This window comes from Aethalodelphis obliquidens, unplaced genomic scaffold, assembly GCF_003676395.1.
Source record: "Aethalodelphis obliquidens isolate GAN/ISIS:26980383/991018 unplaced genomic scaffold, ASM367639v1 scaffold1, whole genome shotgun sequence".
In the NCBI taxonomy this organism is placed as follows: Eukaryota; Metazoa; Chordata; class Mammalia; order Artiodactyla; family Delphinidae; genus Aethalodelphis; species Aethalodelphis obliquidens.
This window is the reverse complement of record NW_020837945.1, coordinates 90,866,784-90,891,967: the sequence shown is the minus strand read 5'-3', so window position 1 is coordinate 90,891,967 and position 25,184 is coordinate 90,866,784. Positions and strand designations below refer to the sequence as shown.

At 35.3% G+C, this 25,184-nt stretch overlaps 1 protein-coding gene and 1 pseudogene across 1 annotated transcript in view; one reads left to right on the top strand and one right to left on the bottom strand.

Moving 5' to 3' along the window:
• Positions 1-4,435, bottom strand: part of LOC113604969 (leptin receptor gene-related protein pseudogene) — a 67,580-nt pseudogene extending 63,145 nt beyond the window's left edge.
• Positions 1-25,184, top strand: part of NAALADL2 (N-acetylated alpha-linked acidic dipeptidase like 2) — a 1,049,119-nt gene that overhangs the window by 624,975 nt on the left and 398,960 nt on the right. The window contains exon 6 of the mRNA XM_027111590.1: positions 5,030-5,173. Coding sequence (XP_026967391.1) covers positions 5,030-5,173 — 144 coding nt within the window. The remainder of the gene's footprint in view (positions 1-5,029; positions 5,174-25,184) is intronic.

Here is a 25,184-nt window from a genome sequence, read left to right as displayed (position 1 = left end):
ACACACACACACACACACACACACACACACACACACACACACACACAAAGCTGGAAGCTAACATATTTTCTTTATATGCAGATGGGCTTGAAGTGGGCATCAATGATTTGAAAAAGCATAATGAAATCCTATTACATATGTACAATAATAAACCATTTTACTTATTTTTAATCTCATTTCTTCTCGATTTCAGCCACTGTGGTTCAGGGTCTAGGCCTCTGAGCTAATGTATTATTTTTATTTCAGTCAATCGCATAATGAAGACCCTTCAGTGTTACCTTGGTTGTTCAGGTATAGTAGATGGGATGACAGTCTTCTCATAGTGAAATTATTTATAAGTTACTTTTCAAACAGTGAGTCAATTTTGGGACTCTGTATATATATCCAGTTTGCTCTTTCTACTGTATGCATGTGGCATTGTACTGAGGATTGGATTATTGAATGGGATGAATCGATTTGGATCCTTATCTAGATTACAAAGAGTTCATAAAGTGAAGAGAGAACTAGCTATCTATTAAAATAAAACTTAGTGTCAGTCTTTATAGAGCCTACACAGTGTACAAGCTATGATATAAATGCTATAATCTAAAAGTTAAAATGCTAAAATATAATGTCAAATATTTTCTGGATGGTACCGTTTGCATCAAGGTACATAATCCACCTGATTTTCAGCTCATATCTAATGGGTTCTTATAGTTTATAAATGCTTTAAAATATAACTGCATAAAAATGGTACATGTATTTGGTTTTATTCAAAGTCTCTTAATCATGTAAGAAAATGAAATTCTATCAATTCTTCAATAAATGAATTTTTTAAAAATAACTTCTGTCTATAACAGTGTTTGCGTCCTGTAAAGTCCTGCTTTTAGTATCTGCTCTTAGAAGTGAACTGTTTGTCAAATTTCCATTAAGCTGAAGGTGAAAAATTAATGAACCACTTACTTCAGATATTTCAAAATGAATGCAAGTCTACTAGTCACGCAGTACAAAAAATCAAAGATTTTGGTATGTCCAATTACTGTTTAGGGTTCACTCACATTTAACTTTTAAATGCATTGTTTCAGACGCTTAATAGGGCATTGTGGAGGAAAAAAAAAGAATAAAGTTATTGATTTTTTTATTAACTTTAACTATATCTCAAAGATAATTTTATTTATATACCTTTTTTTACCCAGACAAAGGTAATTTTAGAGCAAAGTTAATTAGTGAGTTGATTGGGATGAATGTTTTTTGTTTTTTTTTTTTTGCGGTACACGGGCCTCTCACTGCTGTGGCCTCTCCCGTTGCGGAGCACAGGCTCCGGACGCACAGGCTCAGCGGCCATGGCTCACGGGCCCAGCCGCTCCGCGGCATGTGGGATCTTCCCAGACTGGGGCACGAACCCATGTCCCTTGCATCGGCAGGCGGACTCTCAACCACTGTGCCACCAGGGAAGCCCGGGATGAATGGGTTTTGAAGGTTTTGAGAGTAGTTAGCTGGGGAGAAAGCACTAATGTTCAGCAAGCATAGAATTAATAGAATTCTAATTTTTTTTCAGTTGTACCCCTGCTCCATTTTCTAGGCATTCAGAAAACTGGTAAGACAGAGACGTTAAACTATTTTTCAAGAAATTGTTCATCCATCTTCCCTCCCTCCCTCTCTCCCTTTCCTCTCTTTTCTTTTCTTTCCTTTCTTTCTTTCTTTCTTTTCTTTCTTTCTTTGTTTTCTTTTTCTTTTCCTTCCTTCTTTCCTTCCTTCCTTCTTTCCTTCCTTCCTTCCTTCCTTCCTTCCTCCCATTAATTATGGAGCTCCTGTTATGATCCTGGCAACGTGCTGAGCATTGTGTGTCATGCAATGATGTAGAAGACTTGGTCCTTTTCTTTAAGGAGTTTAGAGGGGAAACCAAAATGTTTTTACATAGCGATAATGTTAATTAGTAACGGCAAGCACTGAAAAAAAAAAGGTGCAGATATATCACATAGAGCTGAAGGTGTCAGATAAAGTTTCTTGTGGAAAATGAGTTGGGCTTTAAAGGAAATGTATAGTTCAGACGTGAGATACATGAGAAGAGCAAGTAAAGTGGAAGGAATGGGTTACATAAAAACATGGAGGTTTAAATCACAGAATATGTAGGGGGATAGCTTAAGTTTTAGCATAAGATATATGGAGAGGAATGGTAGGAAATAATGTTGGAAATATAAGGTCTGAGATGGTGAAGGGCCTTGATTGGCAAGTTCAGTATCTGAACTGAAGAGTGGTGAAATCATGCAGCATTTAAGACGTTTCATTTTGTGTTGGCAGCATGTTAGCACCTAACATCCATGAAAACTGCAAAATAACAGACTGTACATTTCTCATAAATACTATCTCATTGTCCTGTGTACACTATAAATTTCAAAGGTAATGGCTGAGGGAGAAAATACATGCTGGGAGAACCATAGTGAGATGGCTATATCAGGACCTCCCAGCTGGCACGCTGAGTGAGGTATAATGTCTGTGCCTTGAGATATTAATCACCACGGCCCCAGGTGCATCCTGGAGAAACAGCAACTCAGGACAGCAGCTTCCTTGTGGTCTGAAAGTCCCTTTCAGTTGACCTCAGCTGGCTGCACGGCTTCTAGCATCTTCTGTGTGAACCATGCAGGGCCCGATTCACGGGTGTGCAATCTGCTCTCAAAAGCACCCACACCTGATTCATTTCCCTGCTATTGCCGTATTGAAATCCTTCCCACTGTTTGAACAAGAGGCCCCACATTGTCATTTTGCTCTGGGTCTTGCAAATTATATAGCCAGTCTCAGTACTATGACACGAAAATGGTTATGAACTACACTAGGGTCAAATGAACTATGCTATGGTCAAAATGCACAGTTGTATATCCATATAAAAAGGGCTACTAAATTATGAGACCAGCTCTGTGTTTATACGACAAAAACGATCCTAAGCTTCAATCTCATTACTTTTTCTTCAAAGCCATGACTTCTGTGACTGCCATAGGCCCAAGCTAAATACCACATTTTAGCCTTGTGGTTTTCCTGATGATAAATTAAGGAAATGCTTCTGTAACATATTTTCTCATTTATAATCTTTCTCCTGGAGCCTGTATACCAGTATTGTAGAGGTCTGCACCCCCACACAGTTCTACCAAATTAAATTCTGAGAAAACCTGTGGCAATTATTTTCCCTAATAAAGGTCTGAAAAATATAGCTCTGTATTCTCAAGCATTATTGGCTGCCTGATAGTCATTCCACTGTGTATTTCTTTTTCTGAGTCAGTATAAATATATAAACCGAATAAGCATATATTTTTTAGTTCTTTCCTTATGCAGAATTTATTCTCTCCAATCTCTTTACTCAGAGTACTTGTGTAATTTTTCTCTTGTGTTACCATAGTTGTTTCTCTCCTTATTTTCATTTAATTTTTATTTTTTCAAAGTTATAGATGAATATAAATAGATATTTCTATAAAGCTTCATTTATAAAAATGTGTCACCTTTTCTCTCCCATCCTTCCCTGTGTTTCTCTCCCCTTTGTCTGTCCCAAAGGCAAGTACTTAATTGCTTTCAACATTTTTAGTTGTTACCTACTTTTCATATTTACGTCTGTGCCTCCCAATAGCATGTTTAAGAGCTGAATACATTTTCCAGTTGTATTTATTATATTGACTTACCACTATGAAAGATAAAGATTTAATTTTCCTTCATAAGTTTCCATGTACCTTCATCCCTGACATTTGCCCTTTTCTCTTTTTTCCTAAAGAATTATATCCATTTTTGTATTAAAAAGTCATTATTTATATTACTCTGTGTGAATATTTTTCACAATGTACGATGATTGCATTTTTCTCCAGAAAATTTTTGCTCCCTTTGAAACTAATAGTTGTCTCATTTTATAGATTTCTCATTCTTCTGTATATCTCGAACCTCTTCAAATGCTAATTCTCTGATCTTACTGTGAATATGTTCTCAGAACATTAAGACGCATCTGGGATTCCCATGATTTTTGTTTTCCTGGGGACCCCCTTCCTGACGTCCTCTTCTTATCCTCACTAGGTCTGCTGCTCTTGTGCCTTTCTAGGTTTGGCCTTAGCTGAGAGCTCTGACTTAAGAATGGCAGCATAAGTTCATTTGAAGTTCTGTATGTGGTGAGATGTATTGACTGCTAAGTGTCAATGTAGGATGCCTTGAGGGAGTTATTTTATTGGTAGACTTCCAGATTTTCAGTATTTTTCTATATTCTCCATTGCCCTGGTCCTGTTTACCACAAGTGAATTATCTAGTGCCCAACCTGGAAGGAAGGATTCTGGGCACCACAAGAGTAAGGCATCTGAAGGGTCTCAGCAATCATAATACCGTCCCATTTAAAGTGTGAGTCACCCTTCCCTGTGTCTGGTGTCTCCCTGTTCAGTGTCCCACTTTCAGTCTCTGCTGGAGGGAGGGAGGACCGGGCACTGTTCATGTTGACTGGGTGAGTGAGGGGTTCGGGAGGAGAGACCCCCCGTCACAATCCAAATTTCATCAAACTCTCCTGTTTCCAGCCCCTCCATTACCCCTATTTTAATAGGTAGCTGGTGTTATCAGTTCTCAAGAGTTTCTGGGTTCTGTGGTACAAACGGCATTGCTTTTCAGCTTCCTCCCTCTGCTGGCTTAGGTTTTGGTCTCCTTGGTCTGTCATATCAGTTGACACTTATTCATCTGCTTTCATGCTTCTATCGATAGAATCTTATTGCTAATGTGTCTCCTATTCTCTTGGCCCCTGTGGGCTGATGCTTTTTATCTCTTTGTTGTCATTTCAGTGGAGAATGGAAGTAAATGCCTGTGTACGATCTGCCATAATTGACTAGGATACTTAATAGTATTTGGACTGAATTTTTATTATGAAGTATCTCAAATCATTTTTAATAAGTAGACAGAGTATAACCAAGGAATAAACAAACAAGCTGAAATAAACTTACCACTCATCATTTGAAGACGTATTACAGAAAAACCTGCTCTTCAAGTGTTTTTAACTTCTGTTTACTAAGGATTCTCTTTCTTTCTCTTTTGAATACAGATGGAAGCTTTAGACAAAACCGATCAAACCTCACCTCTCTACTAGTGCAGCCCATCTCAGCATCTCTCGTTGCAAAACTCATCTCTTCACCGAAAGATAGAATCACACACAGTGCCTGTAGCCCTCTAGAACTTCCAAATAATGGTAAAGTACTTAATGTCTTTCTGTGTGTCTTCTAGTTTTTATAACGCCCATGATCATTATTAATCTCTTTTGATTGACATTTTTTAGATTATTCTTTTTTAAAAAATATATATATATATTTTTGTTGTTGATGTGAGCATTTATTTCTCTTCTCTGGCTCTTAAAAGGACATTTTTGAAAGTAATTTTGATAAAGACTGAGAGTTGACCAAGCTGAGAGATTAAAAAAAGAAGAAAAGCATTTTGAACTGTAACAAAGAAAAGCAGCTTTACAAATAAAGCATTTTGTACATTCATGAAAATCTGCTTAACACAGCTTCTCAGTTTAAGCTTCAGCAGTCTTGTTGCCTGCCAAGATTCAGTGGATAGCAGTCAGCTATCTGGCATATGAAGTCTTTTAGTTGAAAGCATTAAAGCCTAATTCCTGCTGTTGACTAAAAAATCCCTCTGTCTTTACGCATCATTGCCCGAGAGATGCTTCTTGTACTGCAGTGCAGTTTGTCAGGCCTTGTTGGACCACATAGGATAAAACTCAACTCATTCAGCTACTGTGGTAGGGTGAAAATCAGGGGCTGTGTCTTATTTCTACCTCCAGCCTCAGCATTAGACCTCTAAAGAAGAGACTCTCTTTACATATTGTTAAATTTGTATCAAGTCGCTGTGAAAGTCAACTTGAGGGCTCTGTTTTTGTGTCCAGACCCAAAGGCTCAACTACCATGTTTTATCTCATCTGTTTTCTCCTGACAACAAAAGCATAAAAAATATGTTTTGAAAAAGCCTAAAAAAAAAAACAAAAAACACCTGAGTACATTCAGAATTGCCCTTTGTTAGAGACATAGGCTTTTCAAAGTTCTGTATCTTGAGAGCCTCAACTGATTGTTGATTGAACATAGTGGGAACTATAGAAAACAGGGTTAAGTCTATGTCCTCAAAGCAGGAAAGAAGAAGCTCTTGAGGAGATTTTTGTTTTGCTTAGTTTTTTCTGTCTTCTATTCCTGAGCCCCACAATTTTATAATGAGCTCTATTTGTTAAAATATGTAAATAACACTATAATAATAGTTCACTTGTAAGAAAAGCACTGAACATTGAAAAGACCAGATTTAAGTCCAGATTTAATTAACTGATTGATTTATTCAAGAAACATTTACAGCCCCTAATATGTTCAGCCACTGTCCTGCCCTCAGTGAGCTGACAGTCCATGTCAGCTCCATGACTGCTCATATGTCACCTCCCTGCGGGAAGCTTTCTGTGTCTGTGTCTACGGAAGGATATCTCACCTTCTAGTATCTTACGTTGTTCTGAGAATCAAATTAGGACGTTTAAGTGAGTACTTTTCTATACTGTAAAATGTAATGTTAGCAAGTATCTTCCTTATCAAATAACTAATCAATTTCCCCCAAATATGTTAAATGTCTGCATAATAAGAGCACAACGAAGCAAAATGGCATTCTCCAGCTATATCTCTCTCTGCACTAAGTTAGCAACATGTATGAAGTTTAGAGGAAAAATTCAGATATACTCTGAAACCTGTTTGTAACTCCATTGTTAAAGAAGGAACAACCTAGGCCTGCTTTCTAAGCAGTTATGTCATATCAAGTTTTCCTCATGGGTGTGGTGATTATTATTGGTTTTAGAAATTTTCAGACAGAGATATATTTCAATCAAGATATTTCACATTGTAATGGATCCTCCTTTCATCATTTTTTTACTATGGAATATTACCTTTTGATTTCCCAAATACCTACTGAGCAGTCTCAGTGAGTTATTACATTTAAACTGATCTTAAATGTAGGATAAATGACCCTTAACCCCAATGTTTTAGACAACAGTACTCATGATACGTACATCCAAGATAATTAACTTTTAAGTTTTCTGAGAAACACATAAATACGTTAGTTCCTCACTATGATCTGTATCGGGGTGGGACATGAAAAGGATACAGAATGATGTGCTATGTTTTTGAGCAATAAGAGCAACACTTGTAGTTTACAGATTTAAAAAAGTAATGTAAAGCTTATTATAATTACATCTGACTTGAATTTTATAAGTATAGTCTTGAGTTTTAATGTAGGAAAATCTTCACTCAAAAGTTTGGACAGGAGTGCATTAAAAATACGTGTGCAAATCAACTAATTATTTATCTTGCTCATTTAACCCTTTATATACACTTAAACAGAATTCTCTAGAGTCCAGACAGCAATGTGGTAGAGTTTGCCTGCCATGCTTTCTTTTTCAGCATCCATTTGCCCCTTCCCCTTTTTGAACTGTTGCCAACATTTCCTAGCAATATAGTATGAGTAGGTTTGACCATATCTTAAGTTGTAGAAGTAGATCCTGATTGGCTTGAGTCTATCAGCATATCACATCAACGGTGGGATGATGGTTGGTTCAAGGATGATGTAAGTTTGGCCAAACAGAGACATGACTCAACTTCTGGACTTTGAATAATGGCTAACTTTAACAGTAGAGCTGAACAAGAAAGCATATAGCCCTGGGATCTTTCAATAGCCTTTCTGGGATCTTGAGAGTATAATACCTGAAAATGGAACCAACACAAGGAAGGGGTAGGTGAATAATGTGGAGAGAGAGAGTGTGAGAGAGAGACTGACTCTTGTCCACATCATTTGATGCCTAAATAAAGCCTTGTCTAAAAGCCAAATCTACTGAATTAGCCATATATGTGAGGCAGTACATTTCCTTTCTTTTTCTTGTCAACTTATGTTCGATTTTCAGTTGCTTGCAAACAAAAGCTACAAAATTGATACTGTAAAACCACACTAAACAAAATAATTAAATATCTATATGCATGAAATAGACTCAGCTAAGTGAAGTGAAGAGGATGGTATTTGTAGGGCAAGTCCTGGAAGAACTAAGAAAATTGTATGAGGAATAGAAAAGGAAGCAGGAGAAAAGTTTCTTGCCCCAATATATAGAGATTTGTTGCATTGATTAGATAATTGGATATTGACGCCATTTAATTTTCCATGACTTTTGTAGGTCTTACCCATTGATTATATATTGTCAATCTTTGTCCTTGAGAGTCAATGAATACATGGAAATGTGAATTTTCAGATATCAATCTGAGCTTGTTGTTAAAAACCATGACTATAGTGAAAAAAATGAGATGAGAAAGTATAAAACCTGTTAATGTAATTTAGGGTGAAAAATATTAATGAATTGTGCTTAAAGAAATATTTTAATATGCTTGAATTGCTTTTGATAAATAGAAAAAAGTGACTTACTATGATACATAAAATTTAGTGTCATTAGTGATAAGTTTTCACATAAGTAAATTTGGATCGTATATCTTCAAATGGTTATATATATATGTAGCTATATAATGCTACTATTTCCCTATTCATAATTATATATGTTCTTTGTTCAAAATTATTTTCATCAGAGTAATATAATGTTCTCTGATAATTTTTATAATTTTCACATATTTCAAATGAATTTTGAAGATCTATATTTCTAATTTGTTAACAGCCACTTGAAAGTATGCATTATTTTCATTTTTTGAACAGAAATGTAAAAAGTATTGAACATATTATCTACAAAGTGTGGTTATTCTAAAACTTTTTTTGGCAAATAATACATACTAGCTTTTAAGGAAATATCCACTAACAAGAAATGTTAGTACAGGTTAAGTCCAGCATTGCTTTTTGTTACATATGAGACTAACCATCCTGTTCAGAGTAGACTCAGTGTTGCTGTATGTGAAAAGATCCAAGAGTACATTGTGCTATTCTGTTAAAAGAATGTCTTGAGATATACGTGTGTGTGTGTGTGTGTGTGTGTCTTAAGTAGATAATGGAGTGGTATGGATGTGATATGCTGTGGCTTGGCTTTTAGAGGCTTTGTAAAAGAGAATTCCCCAGTAGATTTTTTAAAAAGTCAGAGAATTGAAGACTTGTTTTAGCGTAGGGTGAGCTTTAATAACTTCTAGCCATCAACATGGAGGGAAATATCCAGAAGAACACAAGGAAAAATGTAATGTACTCAGATAACTTCTATATAGCATTCATGTAGATATGATGGCCACTCTTTAAAAAAAAAAAATCAGTGAGCTAGACTGCTGTAGGAAAGACTGATAGGTCTTGTGACAGATGCAAGCTAGTTGTTAGGAATCACTAAAAGGCACTGATGACACCCCAATTTTATGGCTCTTCAAGCAGCCAGTTGCACAGTGAACCTAGGAGTCTGAGCAGGAAGCCGATAACAGAGTACTCTGTAGAAGTAGAGATCAGCCTTCATGAGCTGCCAGTCTGCAGTCCTCAGACAAAAGGGAAAAAAAGCTTTAGAAATCACTTTGAAGGTCTGTTCATCAAGGGTCTTAAACAGAGTGAACACAGGTGGGAAACCTATTATCCAAAGTCCACAGAAAGTACAGTCAATTCTCTGTTTCCCGGGGAGTACAGGTTGGATTTACGGAGGGTGACACAGATGTCATTCACCAGAACTTCTCAGGTTTCCAGTTTTCTGTCTTGACGGTTTTGATTTTAGGAAATGATTCAGCTTAGATCCAGTCTAGAGTTTTGTTTGTTTGTTTGCTGGAAGACCTAGAGACAATCTGAAATACACACTCTGAAGCAAAATTACTTTAACAAGTATTTTCCAATTTTTAATGTTTCTCAGCAATTTTTTACAGTTTCTTACATTCTTACCACATCGTTTCTTAAGTATCTGTACTCTTTCCAAATTATAGAAGCTCCAACTAAATTTCGTAGTTTATGTATAAATCTATCAGAGCAATACCTTATCTTTATATTTTGAGGATCATTTTTTCATAATGGGTGACCATTGTCATTTACTATCCTAGAAACTGCCAGAGATTCCTGAATGCCTTTCTGGTTCTATATCTTGCTATTCCCTTCATGTAGCCACAATTTCTTCCTATTATTCTATTTAGTATTATCCAAATATGTCTTGCAAGTTGTAAAACCCCAGTATACTCTAAACCTCTGTGCAAGTGCCATCTCCTCCATAAAGAGCCCTTTGGAGTTCTACTCCAGTTGGAATTACCCTGACTCTCTGCTATGCTTTTGGAAGTTATATGCTATTTGGTATCGGGATATCATACTCTTCTGAGGAAGAGATAAACAACTTGGATTTTCATTAGAATGTATTCTTTCCGCTTTATTTCTGTATGATTTCAATTCTTTCAGGTTTTCTTTATAGCCCAGGATTTGATTAGTGTCCCATGAGAATTTGAAAAGAATGTGTACTGTGTAGTTGCAGGTATAGAGTTTTATATGTATCCATTTAGACCAAGTACCTTAGTCAGGTCATTCAAATATTCTGTATCTTATTTTTACTGCTAAAATCTCCTACTATAAGTATCTATTTGTTTATTTTATCTTGTAGTTCTATCAGTTTTTGATTTATATATTTTGAGATCATTTCTTAGATGTTTATAAATTCAAATATATCAAATCTTCCTGGTTAGTTGAAACACTTATCAGATGAAGTGATCTTTATAATGCATGTCTTAAATTTGATTTCACCTGATTCTAATTTAACTACATTAGCTTTTTCTTTTTCTTTTTTTGGTTAGTGTCTTTATGCTATGCCTTTTTTTTTACTTTCAACCTTTCTGTATCTTTATATTTTAACATGTCCTCTTGATAACAAATAATTTTCATTTTACCTACAATCTGATCATCTTTTAATTGGAGTATCTAATCCATTTAATGTGATTTAATGTATTTATGCTTATATTTTTTGCAAGTGACCAGACAGAAAGGGTGATGGAAAATTAAAAATCTTTCTCTTATCCAATTTGCTGATCACTTGTTGATGCCTTCCATTTGCTAAAATCAACTTGCAGCCAAGTGTAAAGGAGCCAGGTATATGTACGCCACAGAGGTGAAACTCCTGGGGCAGAGAGCTGGGTAAAGGGTGAAGATAGATCTGGATGGACAAATGGAAAATATGCAGCACAGATAGTGTTACAGATGGTTAGTCTGCTGACTAATTGGATGATTTGTGATATGTAGACTGGGTAGAAAGATGTATAAAAATGTGTTAATTTTCACTCTTTTTTTCTTTTTTTTTTTATACAGCAGGTTTTTATTAGTTATCCATTTTAAACATATTAGTGAATACATATCAATCCCAATCTCCTAATTCATCACACCACCCCCCCAACCCCCCAACGCTTCCCCCTTTGGTGTCCATACGTTGGTACTCCACATCTGAATCTCAATTTCTGCCCTGCAAACCAGTTCATCTATACCATTTTTCTAGGTTCCACATATATGCGTTAATGTACGATATTTGTTTTTCTCTTTCTGACTTACTTCACTGTGTATCACAGTCTCCAGATCCATCCACGTCTCAACAAATGACCCAATTTCATTCCTTTTTATGGCTGAGTAATATTCCATTGTATATATGTACCACCTCTTCTTTATCCATTCATCTGTCGATGGGCATTTAGGTTGCTTCCATGACCTGGCTATTGTAAATAATGCCACAGTGAACATTGGACTACATGTGTCTTTTTGAATTATGGTTTTCTCTAGGTATATGCCCAGTAGTGGGATCACTGGGTCATGTGGTAATTCTATTTTTAGTTCTTTAAGGAACCTCCATACTGTCCTCCATAGTGGCTGTATCAATTTCCATTCCCACCAACAGTGCAAGAGGGTTACCTTTTCTCCACACCTTCTCCGGCATTTGTTGTTTGTAGATTTTCTGATGATGCCCATTCTAACTGGTGTGAAGTGATACCTCATTGTAGTTTTGATTTGCATTTCTCTAATGTTTAGTGATTTTGAGCAGCTTTTCATTTGCTTCTTGGCCATCTGTATGTCTTCTTTGGAGAAATGTCTATTTAGGGCTTCTGCCCATTTTTGGATTGGGTTGTTTGTTTCTTTAATATTGAGCTGCATGAGCCGTTTATATATTTTAGAGATTAATCCTTTGTCTGTTGATTCATTTGCAAATATTTTCTCCCATTCTGAGGGTTGTCTTTTTGTCTTGTTTATGGTTTCCTTTGCTATGCAAAAGCTTTTAAGTTTCATTAGGTCCCATTTGTATATTTTTATTTTTATTTCCATTACTCTAGGAGGTGGATCAAAAAAGATCTTGCTGTGGTTTATCTCAGAGTGTTCTGCCTATGTTTTCCTCTAAGAGTTTTATAGTGTCTGGTCTTATATTTAGGTCTCTAATCCATTTTGAGTTTATTTTTGTGTCTGGTGCTAGGGAGTGTTCTAATTTCATTCTTTTACACATACCTGTCAAGTTTTACCAGCACCACTTATTGAAGAGGCTATCTTTTCTCCATTGTATATCCTTTTCTTCTTTGTCATAGATTAGGTGACCATAGGTGTGTGGGTTTATCTCTGGGCTTTCTATCCTGTTCCATTGATCTATATTTTTGTTTTTGTGCCAGTACCATACTGTCTTGATTACTGTAGCTTTGTAGTATAGTCTGAAGTCAGGAAGTCTGATTCCTCCAGTTCCGTTCTTTTCCCTCAAGACTACTTTGGCTATTCAGGATCTTTTGTGTCTCCATACAAATTTTAAGATTTTTTGTTCTAGTTCTGTAAGAAATGCCATTAGTAATTTGATAGGGCTTGCACTGAATCTGTAGATTGCTTTGGGTAGTATCACCATTTTCACAATGTTGTTTCTTCCAATCCAAGAACATGGTATATCTCTCCATCTGTTGGTATCATCTTTAATTTCTTTCATCAGTGTTTTATAGTTTTCTGCATACAGTTCTTTTGTCTCCCTAGGTAGGTTTATTGCTAGGTATTTTATTCTTTTTGTTACAATGGTAAATGGGAGTGTATCCTTAATTTCTCTTTCCGATTTTCATCATTAGTGCATAGGAATGCAAAAGATTTCTGTGCATTAATTTTGTGTCCTGCAACTTTACCAAATTCATTGATTAGCTCTAGTAGTTTTCTGGTGGCATCTTTAGGATTCTCTATGTATAGTATCATGTCATCTGCAAACAGTTACAGTTTTACTTCTTCTTTTCCAATTTGTATTCCTTTTATTTTTTTTTCTTCTCTGACTGCCGTGGCTAGGACTTCCAAAACTATGTTGAATAAGAGTGGTGAGAGTGAGCAACCTTGTCTTGTTCCTGATCTTGGAGGAAGTGCTATCAGTTTTTCACCATTGAGAATGATGTTTGCTGTGGGTTTGTCATATATGGCCTTTATTATGTTGAGGTAGGTTCCCTCTATGCCCACTTTCTGGAGAGTTTTTATCATAAATAGGTGTTGAATATTGTCAAAAGCTTTTTCTGCATCTATTAAGATGATCATATGGTTTTTATTCTTCAGTATGTTAATATGGTGTATCACATTGATTGATTTGCATATATTGAAGAATCCTTGCATCCCTGGGATAAATCCCACTTGATCATGGTGCATGATCCTTTTAATGTGTTGTTGGATTCTGTTTGCTAGTATTTTGTTGAGGATTTTTGCATCTATATGCGTCAGTGATATTGGTCTATTATTTTCTTTTCTTGTAGTATCTTTGTCTCTTTTTGGTATCAGGGTGATGGTGGCCTCATTGAACGAGTTTGGGAGTGTTCCTTCCTCTGCAGTTTTTTGGAAGATTTTGAGAAGGATGGGTGTTAGCTCTTCTCTAAATGTTTGATAGAATTCACCTGTGGAGCTTTCTGGTCCTGAACTTTTGTTTGTTGGAAGATTTTTCATCACAGTTTCAATTTCATTACTTGTGATTAGTCTGTTCATATTTTCTATTTCTTCCTGGTTCAGTCTCGGAAGGTTATACCTTTTTAAGAATTTGTCCGTTTCTTCCAGGTTGTCCATTTCATTGGCATAGAGTTGCTTGTAGTAGTCTCTTAGGATGGTTTGTATTTCTGCGGTGTCTGTTGTAACTTCTCCTTTTTCATTTCTAATTTTATTGATTTGAGTCCTCTCCCTCTTCTTCTTGATGAGTCTGGCTAATGGTTTATCAATTTTGTTTATCTTCTCAAAGAACCAGCTTTTAGTTTTATTGATCTTTGCTTTTGTTTTCTTTGTTTCTATTTCATTTATTTCTGCTCTGATCTTTATTATTTCTTTCCTTCTGCTAACTTTGGGTTTTGTTTGTTCTTCATTCTCTAGTTCCTTTAGGTATAAGGTTAGATTATTTGAGATATTTCTTGTTTCTTGATGTAAGATTGTGTTTCTATAAACTTCCCTCTTAGAACTACTTTTGCTGCATCCCATAGGTTTTGGATCATCATTTGTTCATTGTCATTTGTCTCTACATATTTTTTGTTTTCCTCTTTGATTTCTTCAGTTATCTCTTGGGTATTTAGTAACATATTGTTTAGCCTCCATATGTTTGTGTTTTTTATGTTTTTTCCCTGTAACTGATTTCTAATGTCATAGCATTGTGGTCAGAAAAGATGCTCGATATGATTTCGATTTTCTTAAATTTACTGAGGCTTGTTTTGTGACCCAAGATGTGATCTATCCTGGACAGTGTTCCATGTGCACTTGAGAAGAAAGTGTAATCTGCTGTTTTTGGATGGAATGTCCTATAAATATCAATTAAATCTCTCTTGTCTACTCTGTCATTTAAAACTTGTGTTTCCTTATTAATTTTCTGTTTGGTTGATCTGTCCATTTGTGTAAGTGAGGCGTTAACGTCCCCCACTATTATTGTGTTACTGTCGATACACTCTTATAAGGGATACAAAGAAGGTAGAAGCTATTTTTGTTCTCAGGTTCACACTCCTCAAAATATCTTCCTATTTAGATAATTTTACTAGTTTTAAAGAATAATATTTAGTTAAATTTTAAATGTTTTTTCCAAATACATGCAAGCTCCCAAGAGTACATGCACACGTGGATTTTTCTGTGTATATGTGTTCACTAAAGAGGGGTTAGCTACTATTCCCGGAAAGTATGTGGTAAAACTGACCAAGCATATGGTTTTTATTCAGAATCTCTTTGCTTGTCTCACTTTTTCAGAACCAAAGTTTTACAGTACTACAGCATATTTAGGGAATATGCATGCATATTTTTACTTTTTTTAAAATGTAATTTCTGTTATTACAAAAATGGTTACTACACATTGAGTTAGAAAAGAGATAAGCAAAAATATGAAAATAAATCAATACATTCTGTGTTAGTCATTTTAGGCTTCCATAGTAAGTTACCACAGACTGGATGCATTAGACAACAGACATTTATTTTCTCACAATTCTGGAGCTGAGAAGTGCGAGACTCAAAGTGCCAGAAAATTAGCCTTCTGGTGAGAGCTCTCTTCCTGGCTTACAGACGACTGCCTTCTCTCCAAGTCCTCACATGGCCTTTTCTCTATGTACACACAGAGAGAGTAACAGATCTCTTCTGTCTGTCCCTCTTTTTATAAGGCCACCAGTCCTATCAAATTAGAGTACCATTCTTAAGATCTCTTTTAACTTTAATTACCTTCTTAAAGGCCCTGTCTTCAAATAGAGCCAGACTGGAGTTGAGGGCTTCAACATGTGAATTTTAAGGGACACAATTCAGTCTAGAACACATTTTTTACACCCAGTAATTACTGCTTTGAACACCTTGATATAAATTCCTATAGATTTAGATATAAATGTATATATATAGCCAAAATGAGATCATACTATACATATTATTTTGAAAATAGTTTAATTATTGCCACTGTTTCATGATAGTAAACTTAATCATTTTTAATACACAGACTGTATTAAATTTTAGTAATCACTGTAGTCTTGTACAGTGGGTTTATCCAAACCAATATCCAGTTGAGGCCTAAAAATTGTATTTCTTCTAATGCAGTATGATCCTCTTTTCCTCTTTTGACACTCACTTGTCTGTGGGACCAAGTCAGTGGTCCTGCATGTGTCTTATTGTCTAGATTTGTAGGATGCTTCTTGTGATTTTTATTCAACTAATTCTTCTAATCCTTGTATTTCCTGTAAACTTGCAATTAATTCTTAAGGTTTATAATAGAAAACTCATTATGTAATTAGAGGATAAAATTTTGTAAGGACATTTTCTTGTAGCTGATGTTTTTGTCAGTATCCAGGACATGGTAGAGCATGCCCCATTGATTCAGGTGAAGTGGGGCATAGTGGACAGAGTTGGGTCTTAAGACTAGAATTACCTCCTTGCATAAGGTTAAATTCACTGGAGGATATAGTAAAATGTAATTTCTGAGAAAATTCCAGTATGGCAAGAAGAACATGGTGTCTGGGGCAGGTCTGATATCTGTTTGTATACATTGCTGTGGACATTCTAGTTATTTGCTGCCAATCCATTCTGATTGGTTAGTGTATGCTGTATCAATTGCTAAATATTTAAAATAAGAAAATAAGACCCTTAGTCTAGAACATATGATGTCCAGTCACCAGTGTTTGTTCAGAAACACCTTTGGCAATAGGGAGATCCCATGTGGAAAAATGGAGTACCCAGAAAGCTATAAAAATTATGCTGATATATAATCCAGAAATTTTATACTCAGATAGTTAGGCAAGCAGTTGGCATTTAGGAAAGATGTGAGCAGACTACAAAAGGCCAGTCATCAAAACTGTGATTCTAGAGCAGATTCCTGTCCCTGGGGTGCAATAAAATTGAAAAAATAATTCAGAGTCCCAGTCCTAGAAGTTCTATTCTGAAGTCAGGAAAGCAACAAATGCTTAATTATTGCAGCTGGGACTCAAGAATTAGCAGCAATTGTTAGTCCTCAAATCTCTCTAAAGAAGGTTGGAATTTTTCCTAGATACTGGGTAAGCTTACAGTGCAGGTGGAGATGAAGCTTTGTTAGCTATTGGGGAAGAAGATGACTGAGAATCAGTTGATCCTTCATGATAGCAACAAAAATGCAAGACAGAATTATCACTGGAACATAATTTCTGCACATGATGAAATTAAGGACTGGAGAGAAGCAGCTGCTTTTATGTCTCTTAGCTCTGACACTCCTCACCCTATTTGAATACAAATGTTCTCTGAGTGGAACACATTTTTGTCATCTTGAAATCTTTTGAACTTCACATCTAAAATTTAAAGCTTCCATTCAACTATGGAACATGAAAGACAGAAAACATTTGGTAAATGTGAGCTGGAAATGTTATCTTAAAGTAAGAATATATACACACATACACATGCACCGACTTTTCGAATAATAAACTGCATCTAAATGTTCCCCAGGGTTTTCTAATTTCAGAAGTACTTTTATTATTTCGGAATACATTCAAGCTTACAGAAAAGTTGCAAGAATAGCACAAAGAAATTTCTTCCTCAGCTACCCAAGTGTAGGCTACAGACATGATAAACAGTTGCATCTGAATTCTCCCGCAAACAGTGACATTCTCTTGCACAAACAGCAGGACCATTACAAACAGGAATTAAACTTGGATACATTTCTACCATGCACTAAGTAGCCCCCATTCACCTTTTGCCAATTGTCCCAATAATGTCCTAAATAGCAAATAGATCTAAACTAGGATCATGTGTTTCGAGTTATCAAGTCTCAAATTTCCTTCAAACTGGAACAGTTTCTAGCTTTTTTTTTTTTTTTTACTTTCTTTGTTTTACCTTTTTTTTTTTTTTTTCCCTGCGGTACGTGGGCTTATCACTGCCGTGGCCTCTCCCGTTGCGGAGCACAGGCTCAGGACGCGCAGGCTCAGCGGCCATGGCTCACGGACCCAGCCGCTCCGCGGCATGTGGGATCCTCCCGGACCGGGGCACGAACCTGCGTCCCCTGCATCAGCAGGCGGACTCCCAACCACCGTGCCACAAGGGAAGCCCTGCTTCATCCTTTTAAAACTTACATGCCAGTTATCTTCAGAATGTTCCACAGTTTGGGTTTACCTGATGTTTCTCATGAATAAATTCAGGCTCTGAACCCTTGGCAGCAGTATTATGGAAGTGAGACTGTTTTCTGATTGCTAATATTAATTTGTTCCATTACTGGTAAAGCTAACTTTGACCACCTGATTAAGGTGGTGTCCACCAGACCTCATTAAAGTTACTCTCTATCCTTTTTTTTATAATCAATAGCATTTGAAGTTATGCAAACATCTTACCCCCACCGTTTCTACCTTCACCCAGTAGTTTCAATGTTCACTGATGTTTTTTTTGCTCAAGTAATTATTTCCAAGATGATGCCAATGGTGACCTTCTAAGTCCATCATCCTCTCTACTTTTATTAATCGGCATTCTGCTGTAAAGAAGAATTTTCTTTTTCTTGTTTGTTTGTATGTTTCTTTACTTATAAATACAGTATCAATGTATTACATAATGAAGATTTATATTCCTAATTTATTCAATGGATTATTATTCAATCCTATTTTTATTTTGATACTCAAGTTTTCCTAGGTCAGCCAGTAACAGCAATTTCTACCTGGATTCTGTGTCCTTTGATGTTTCCTCAGAATTCTTTGTGTATTTCCTTGGTTTTTGACACAGCAAGGTGTACCAAATCATGTTGTATTTCCCCACCCCAACCCTGTTACCAGCTTTTTCCTAAATGATCCCTAGTTCCTTTGTGTGGAGAGTGCTGTCTAGAAAACAAGATGTGGATTCTAGATGTGCTCATTGCTATTGGAGTGTTGCTTTTTTCAGTACCTCTTAGTAAACAAAGATAGGAAAATATATATTTTGATATTATATTTTGATATAAATATGTATGAATATATATATATACACACACATAGATTTACATCTGTATCTATCTCTCTATCTGAAAAACCATCAGTACATATCAATACCTAGTGTTTTTCTCCTTTCATGTTTGTAAATCCCATCTCTGAGAGTGAGAAATCTGCTTCTCATTATTCTGAATATATATACTTGAGTAATCAGTTCCCTTGAGTGTATACAGTTGATGCCTTTCCTTCTTCCTCTACAAGAATGCCTTTCCCACTCCATTATGGCTCTGACAACGAAGCCAGGCACTGTCACACATGGACTATTTACCCTATATCAAGTGCTTTCCCTATTCCCCACCTGAAATGCACCCCACTCAGGCTCCCACACTGTGTGTTGTTCAGCTCTTAAATGGGGATAACCTTAGTCAGCTTTAATGACTTCTCTCATTACACTATTCCCCCTGACAGTTGCTTTCCTTTCCATATTCAGACTTACATACACACAGACATACACAATATCCTCCTCATGCTTGGGCCCTGATACCCTGTGCTAAACTACCCCAATCCATTTGGATGCCTTCCTTTCCTCACATGGTCCTCAAGTCTTCAACCCCTTGCTCTGGGCCACAGTGGCATCATCTTCTACTGCCACTGTCAGAGGTGCTAACCTTGGACAACCCATGTAATGGCTTTAGGACTGATTCACTCATGAAGAGAAAGGAAGGGAAGAGGAAGAAGAAGAAAACATACATTGTTTATGAGTACATGAATGTTTAATTCACATAAATATTCTTGAGCAGTATATTTCTTTCTTAGTTTTTTCTTTACATTTAGGAGTCTGTAGTTAATATTTATCCATGTTGTCAAAGGTACATTTACTTCATTTCTTCTAAGTGCTATAGAATATTTAAAGAGTAGCTTTACTCTATTTGATACATCCATTACTCCAAGGATGGATGCCTAGATTGCCCTCACTTCCTTGTTGCCAAACATTCTAGGTTCAAATTTCCTCTTGCTATTTTTTATTTCTTTAACAACATTAATTTATGACCTTCTTGTATTATGTTGTTTTTGACATGCTTGGTACCAATCTGATTCTTGTTTTTTCTGTAAGCGGTCTACTTTTTGACTTGGGGAACTTTTAGTATTTTTTTCTTTGTCTTTCATGCCTTTAAATTTTGTGCTAAAGTATGTAGATGCTTCTCCTCTTCTCTGGAAAGATAATAATAAAAATAAATATTTTCTTCAACTATTTTCTCTCCTCCATTTGTTTTTCCTCCTTCTGGTGTTCTTTCTAGAACTCCCATTTCTATTCATTGTATCTTTTACTTGTATGTTTATATTTTATGTTTTCATTCCTTTCTGTGGTTTCTTGGAAAAAATTCTGAATCTAATCTTCTGTATCTTGAATTTATTTTTCATTTATATCTATCTATTCCTTACCATCTCTCTCTACTCTCCCTACCTATTGGTATATTTCTTTCAATTATTCTATTTTTCATACCTCTTATTTCCTCTTTTTAAAAAAATGTTTTCAGGCTGTTTCTTATTACGAATGCAGTCCCTTTTCTTTTAGCGAGTTTAGTTATAATGCGTATTTTTAAATTAATGTATTGTGTGTTTTAATATGTTTACTTTTAGTATTATATGTGTTCATTGTGTTAACTTTCGTTTATGAGAGTGTGGATCTCAGATATCTAGATACTTTAGCTTGGGAGTTCATGTTGCCCTGGAGGAATTAGCCATCTTCTTGTGACTTATAGGAGGGCAGACCTGATGTCAGGCCCCAGTTTATATCTTCATGGGTTTGTATAATAAGAGAGAGTCATTGTGTTCCAGTTACAATGAAACTATTCTAAACCACCATCATTTTCTGCTGGTTCACCAGGAAGCCCCAGTTTTCAGAGATTTGATGTTATAAGGAGAAGAAAATCCCCTTAAGGTTTTAATTTCACCATCCCTGGGATTTGGAAAAGAGAAATAAATGCCCAGAGTTCAGGTTTGCTTAAGCGTCTTTATGACCAGTGTTTCACCCCAACTGACACAGGCAGGACTTCCTAACCCAACTTATTTATTTTATTTATTTTTTAACTTTAATAACATATTTTATTTAATTCAGTGTATCCAAAATATTATCAATATATTGTCATCAGTATGCAAACATAGTAATGAAATAGTTTACATTCTTTTTTCATTCTAAGTCTTCAAAATCCAGTGTGTATTTTACATTTATAGTACATCTCAATTAAAACTACACACATTAAAAAAAAATTTTTTTTGCAGGTTTTGTGCTTTTAATAGATTGTACTTTATAGACAGAGGTCTTTCAGAACTAAGCCACTGTTCATTAGGTCAAACAATTTTAGCTTTTAAACCTTTTCGTTTAAATGTGACTTATAGGGACTTCCTTGGTGGCGCAGTGGTTAGGAGTCTGCCTGCCAGTGCAGGGGACACAGGTTCGATCCCTGGTCCAGGAAGATCCCATATGCTGCAGAGCAGCTAAGCCCATGCGCCACAACTACTGACCCTGCACTCTAGAGCCTGTGTGCCTAGAGCCTGCCACCACAATGAGAAACCCGTACACCACAATGAAGAGTAGCCCCCACTCACTGCAATTAGAGAAAGCCTGTGTGCAGCAACAAAGACCCAATGGAGCCAAAAAATTTTTTAAATAAATAAATTTATTAAATGTGACTTATATTCAGAAAACAACACAAATCATAATTGTAGAGCCCACTTACTTTTCACAGTTGAGCACACTTATGTAACCAGCACCCAGATCAAGAAACAATACAACAAGCACACCTAGGAGTCCCCCACCAGTTACACCCCCAGGTAACAAGTATAGTTATTTTAAAGTCCTTGTCTGCTAATTCCAATATCTCAGTCACCTATGGATCTACTTTCATCATCTATATTTTCTTTGCTTATCACTTATATGATCTTGCCTTTTCCACATATCCTAATTTTCTTTTCATGGAAAGTCATTTTATTTTAAATATAGCGGTGTTGTAAATGTCAATCCCAAACTCTCAATCTATCCCTCCCCCTCTCCAACCCTTCCACTCTTGTAACCATAAGTTCATTCTCTAAGTCTGTGAGTCTGTTTCTGTTTTGTAAATAAGTTCATTTGTATCATATTTTTTTAGATTCCACATATAAGTGATATCATACATTTGTCTTTCTCTGTCTGACATACTTCACTTAGTATGATAATCTCCAGGTCCATCCATGTCACTGCAAATGGCATTATTTCATTCTTTTTAATGGCTGAATAATATTCCATTGTATATATGTACCACGTCTTCTTTATCCATTCATCTGTTGATGCACATTTAAGTTGCTTCCATGTCTTCGCTATTGTAAACAGTGCTGCAATGAACATTGGGGTACATGTATCCTTTTGAACTGTGTTTTTCTCCTGACATATGCCCAAGAGTGGGATTGCTGGCACATATGGCAACTCTAGTTTTAGTTTTTTAAGGAACATCCATACTGTTCTCCATAGTGGCTGTGCCAATTTCCATTCCCACCAACAGTATAGGAGGGTTCCCTTTTCTCCACACCCTCTCTGACATTTTTTGTTTGCAGATTTTTTGATGATGGCCATTCTGACTGGTGTGAGGTGATATCTTATTGTAGTTTTGATTTGAATTTCTCTAATAATTAGCAATGTTGAACATCTTTTCACGTGCCTTTTGGCTATCTGTATATTTTCTTTGGAGAAATGTCTTTACCTAACCCAATTTATGTTTAAGTTATTAATCTCTCTTTTTAAATATGTTACCATAAATATACATTTTACCTAAGTTCAATCATTATATATATCTGTATATTTGTATTCTGTTCTTTTCACTTCTAGTGTACCCATGTTTCTACATATTAACTTATATTTTAACAGCCACACATTTTATTGCAATTTTCTAAGTAATTTTCCTGTTTGGGAAATCTATGTTGTTTTCTGTAATTGCTACTATAATTGTACTGCAAAGAGTACAATTATTCTTGTAGAATAAATTCCAAAGTGCAAGATTGCTAATATTATTGCTATGAAGAATAATATTACTTTACCTGTGGGTTGTTTAAATTAGCAATGCCAACAGCAACATGAATGTGAAAGTTTATCCAAGATTTTACTGATATTTATTATTAAAATAGAAAGTGTGATCATAGTGCTGCTTTTAGTGACGGAAAACAGGCTCTATGTGCATTTGTTTTCAGACATGGGTATGGAATACTATGAAGCAACATGTATTAGGATCAACATCATGTGTGGGGATGTAAATAAATAGATTAAAGGCTGCTTTTTGCTATGTTGCATGCCATTATTTGGACCTGGTCTTGGCCCTGTGACACATAAGGAAGTCCTTCTGTCAGTTGAAAAGAACCAGTGTAATCATAATTTCCTTGCAAAAAAGGTTGTGTTCAACTTTCTCAGACCTCTGTGTTTCTTTTAAATAAAACTCTTAGACTTAAGGCTGTAGAAGAGGGCAGGTAAAATAATTTGAAATCTGTTCATGCAAATGTCTAGGAACTCTGTATGAGCCATAAGAAAAAAATGTCTTTAAAAGCATCTGTCAAAAAAGAAAGTAAAATGTCCAGAAGGAAACATGAAGACAGAATGAAAAATCAGAGAAATAAGCAGAAGAGTTGACCCTCTGGTCACCTAGTTTTGGGAGGTCATGGATCCCAGTGAATTAGGTAAATTAGAGTGGGAATATAGAACTCACAGGGGGACAAAAGACATGGTTATGAGCCTATAGGGAGAAAGGAGTTGTAACTAACATCTATATAAACCAGGATCATGGAGTTGAAGTAGAAAAACTAAAGAAATCCACCCACTGGTGGAGAAAAGCTTTCTTCTGCCTGAGCTCTGGATAAAAAATTTAAAAAAAATCTTTTTTAATGTCTCTAGAAATAAAAAATCCTGGCTCAGAATTTTCATTAACATTGTAGTATAGAAACATCAAGCCAAAAAATTAGCATGAAAATTGTGCCCAAGCCAGAAATGCCCCTGGGATGCCTGACAAAAGCAAATGCAATGCTGGGAAAATAAGTGTTGGAGAAATACTAAGCAAAAGAAAGATAGGATAATTATATTAATGGGGGGGGGAGACTTTAGGGAGAAAAATTGGGATAGAAACAATATAAAGAATAATTGTTCTATATAATCTATATAGAAATCAGGAAGTTGTAGCAATTCCAAACTTGCATACATGTAACTAAGTAGTCTAAAAATATACAAGGAAAAATATACTATTGCCAAGATAAATTGATAAATTAGAGTCAAATGGGAAACTTTAACATGTCTCAATAATTAACAGAGAGAATATGTAGAACAGTTAATAAAGTTATAGCCACACAGTTTTCAAGCTTGATTTACTGGACCTATATATGAAATGCTACATCCCTGTAATAGGAAATACACATTCTTTATATGGAACATACACAAAAATGTTTATTCTCTATTTATCAGATGTAATAGGCTACAGGGTCACAAAACTCACCTAAAATCAAAGTATCAGTAGTATATAGACCTTGCTCTCAGTTCATAATTAAATTAAGCTAGGTATCAATATTAAAACAGTAACTCACACCTTATATTTGAATATTTTAAAAATTCTTTGAACTAATATATTTATTATAGAAATAATTATCATAGAAATTTAAAATGCTAGAATTTGTAAGATAATAACACCATATATCAAAATTAGGGTGCTTCACCACAATAGAAAATCTGTAGCCTTAAAGACATGTATAAAGATTAAAAAGTAATGAGCTAAGCGTTTTAACTTAAAAATTTAGGTTAAAAAACCCCAGAGAATATATTCAGGCAAAATTTAACAAAGATACTAATAAGCATAGAATATAATATTGGAGCAAAAAATAAAGAAAAAAATATTGAGGATCCACAAATCCTAAAACTGGTTTTCTGAAAATTCTAAAAAAATTAGCTAAACTCTGGTAAAACTGATGAAGGGAAACAAAAAAGACAGAAGTAAATTGATCTTAGAAATAGGAAAGGAAACAAAATTATAGTTAAATGACAGTATTTTTTCTGAAGCATTAGAATAAAGCAAACAGCTAAATGCATTTAAAAGAAATAAACATGTAAAAATCTGAATTTACTTATATTCGTTAATAATTTGAAAATATTAAGTGAAATAAAATGAAAATATACATTGAGTGAAAAAGTACTCCTCCCTGCAACACACACGAAAAATACCAGGATGAAATAGTTTTATATACGAACACTAACTCTCCTTTGTAAAATGGATAATGTCTGTGCTACATAAACTCTTACAGAATCAAGGAAAAGAAGCAAAGATCACTAAACATTTATGAGGTTATATAATCCACATATCAAAATAAGACAAGAAAAAATTGAGAAGTATAATTATCAATAAGCCACTTATAAATATATAT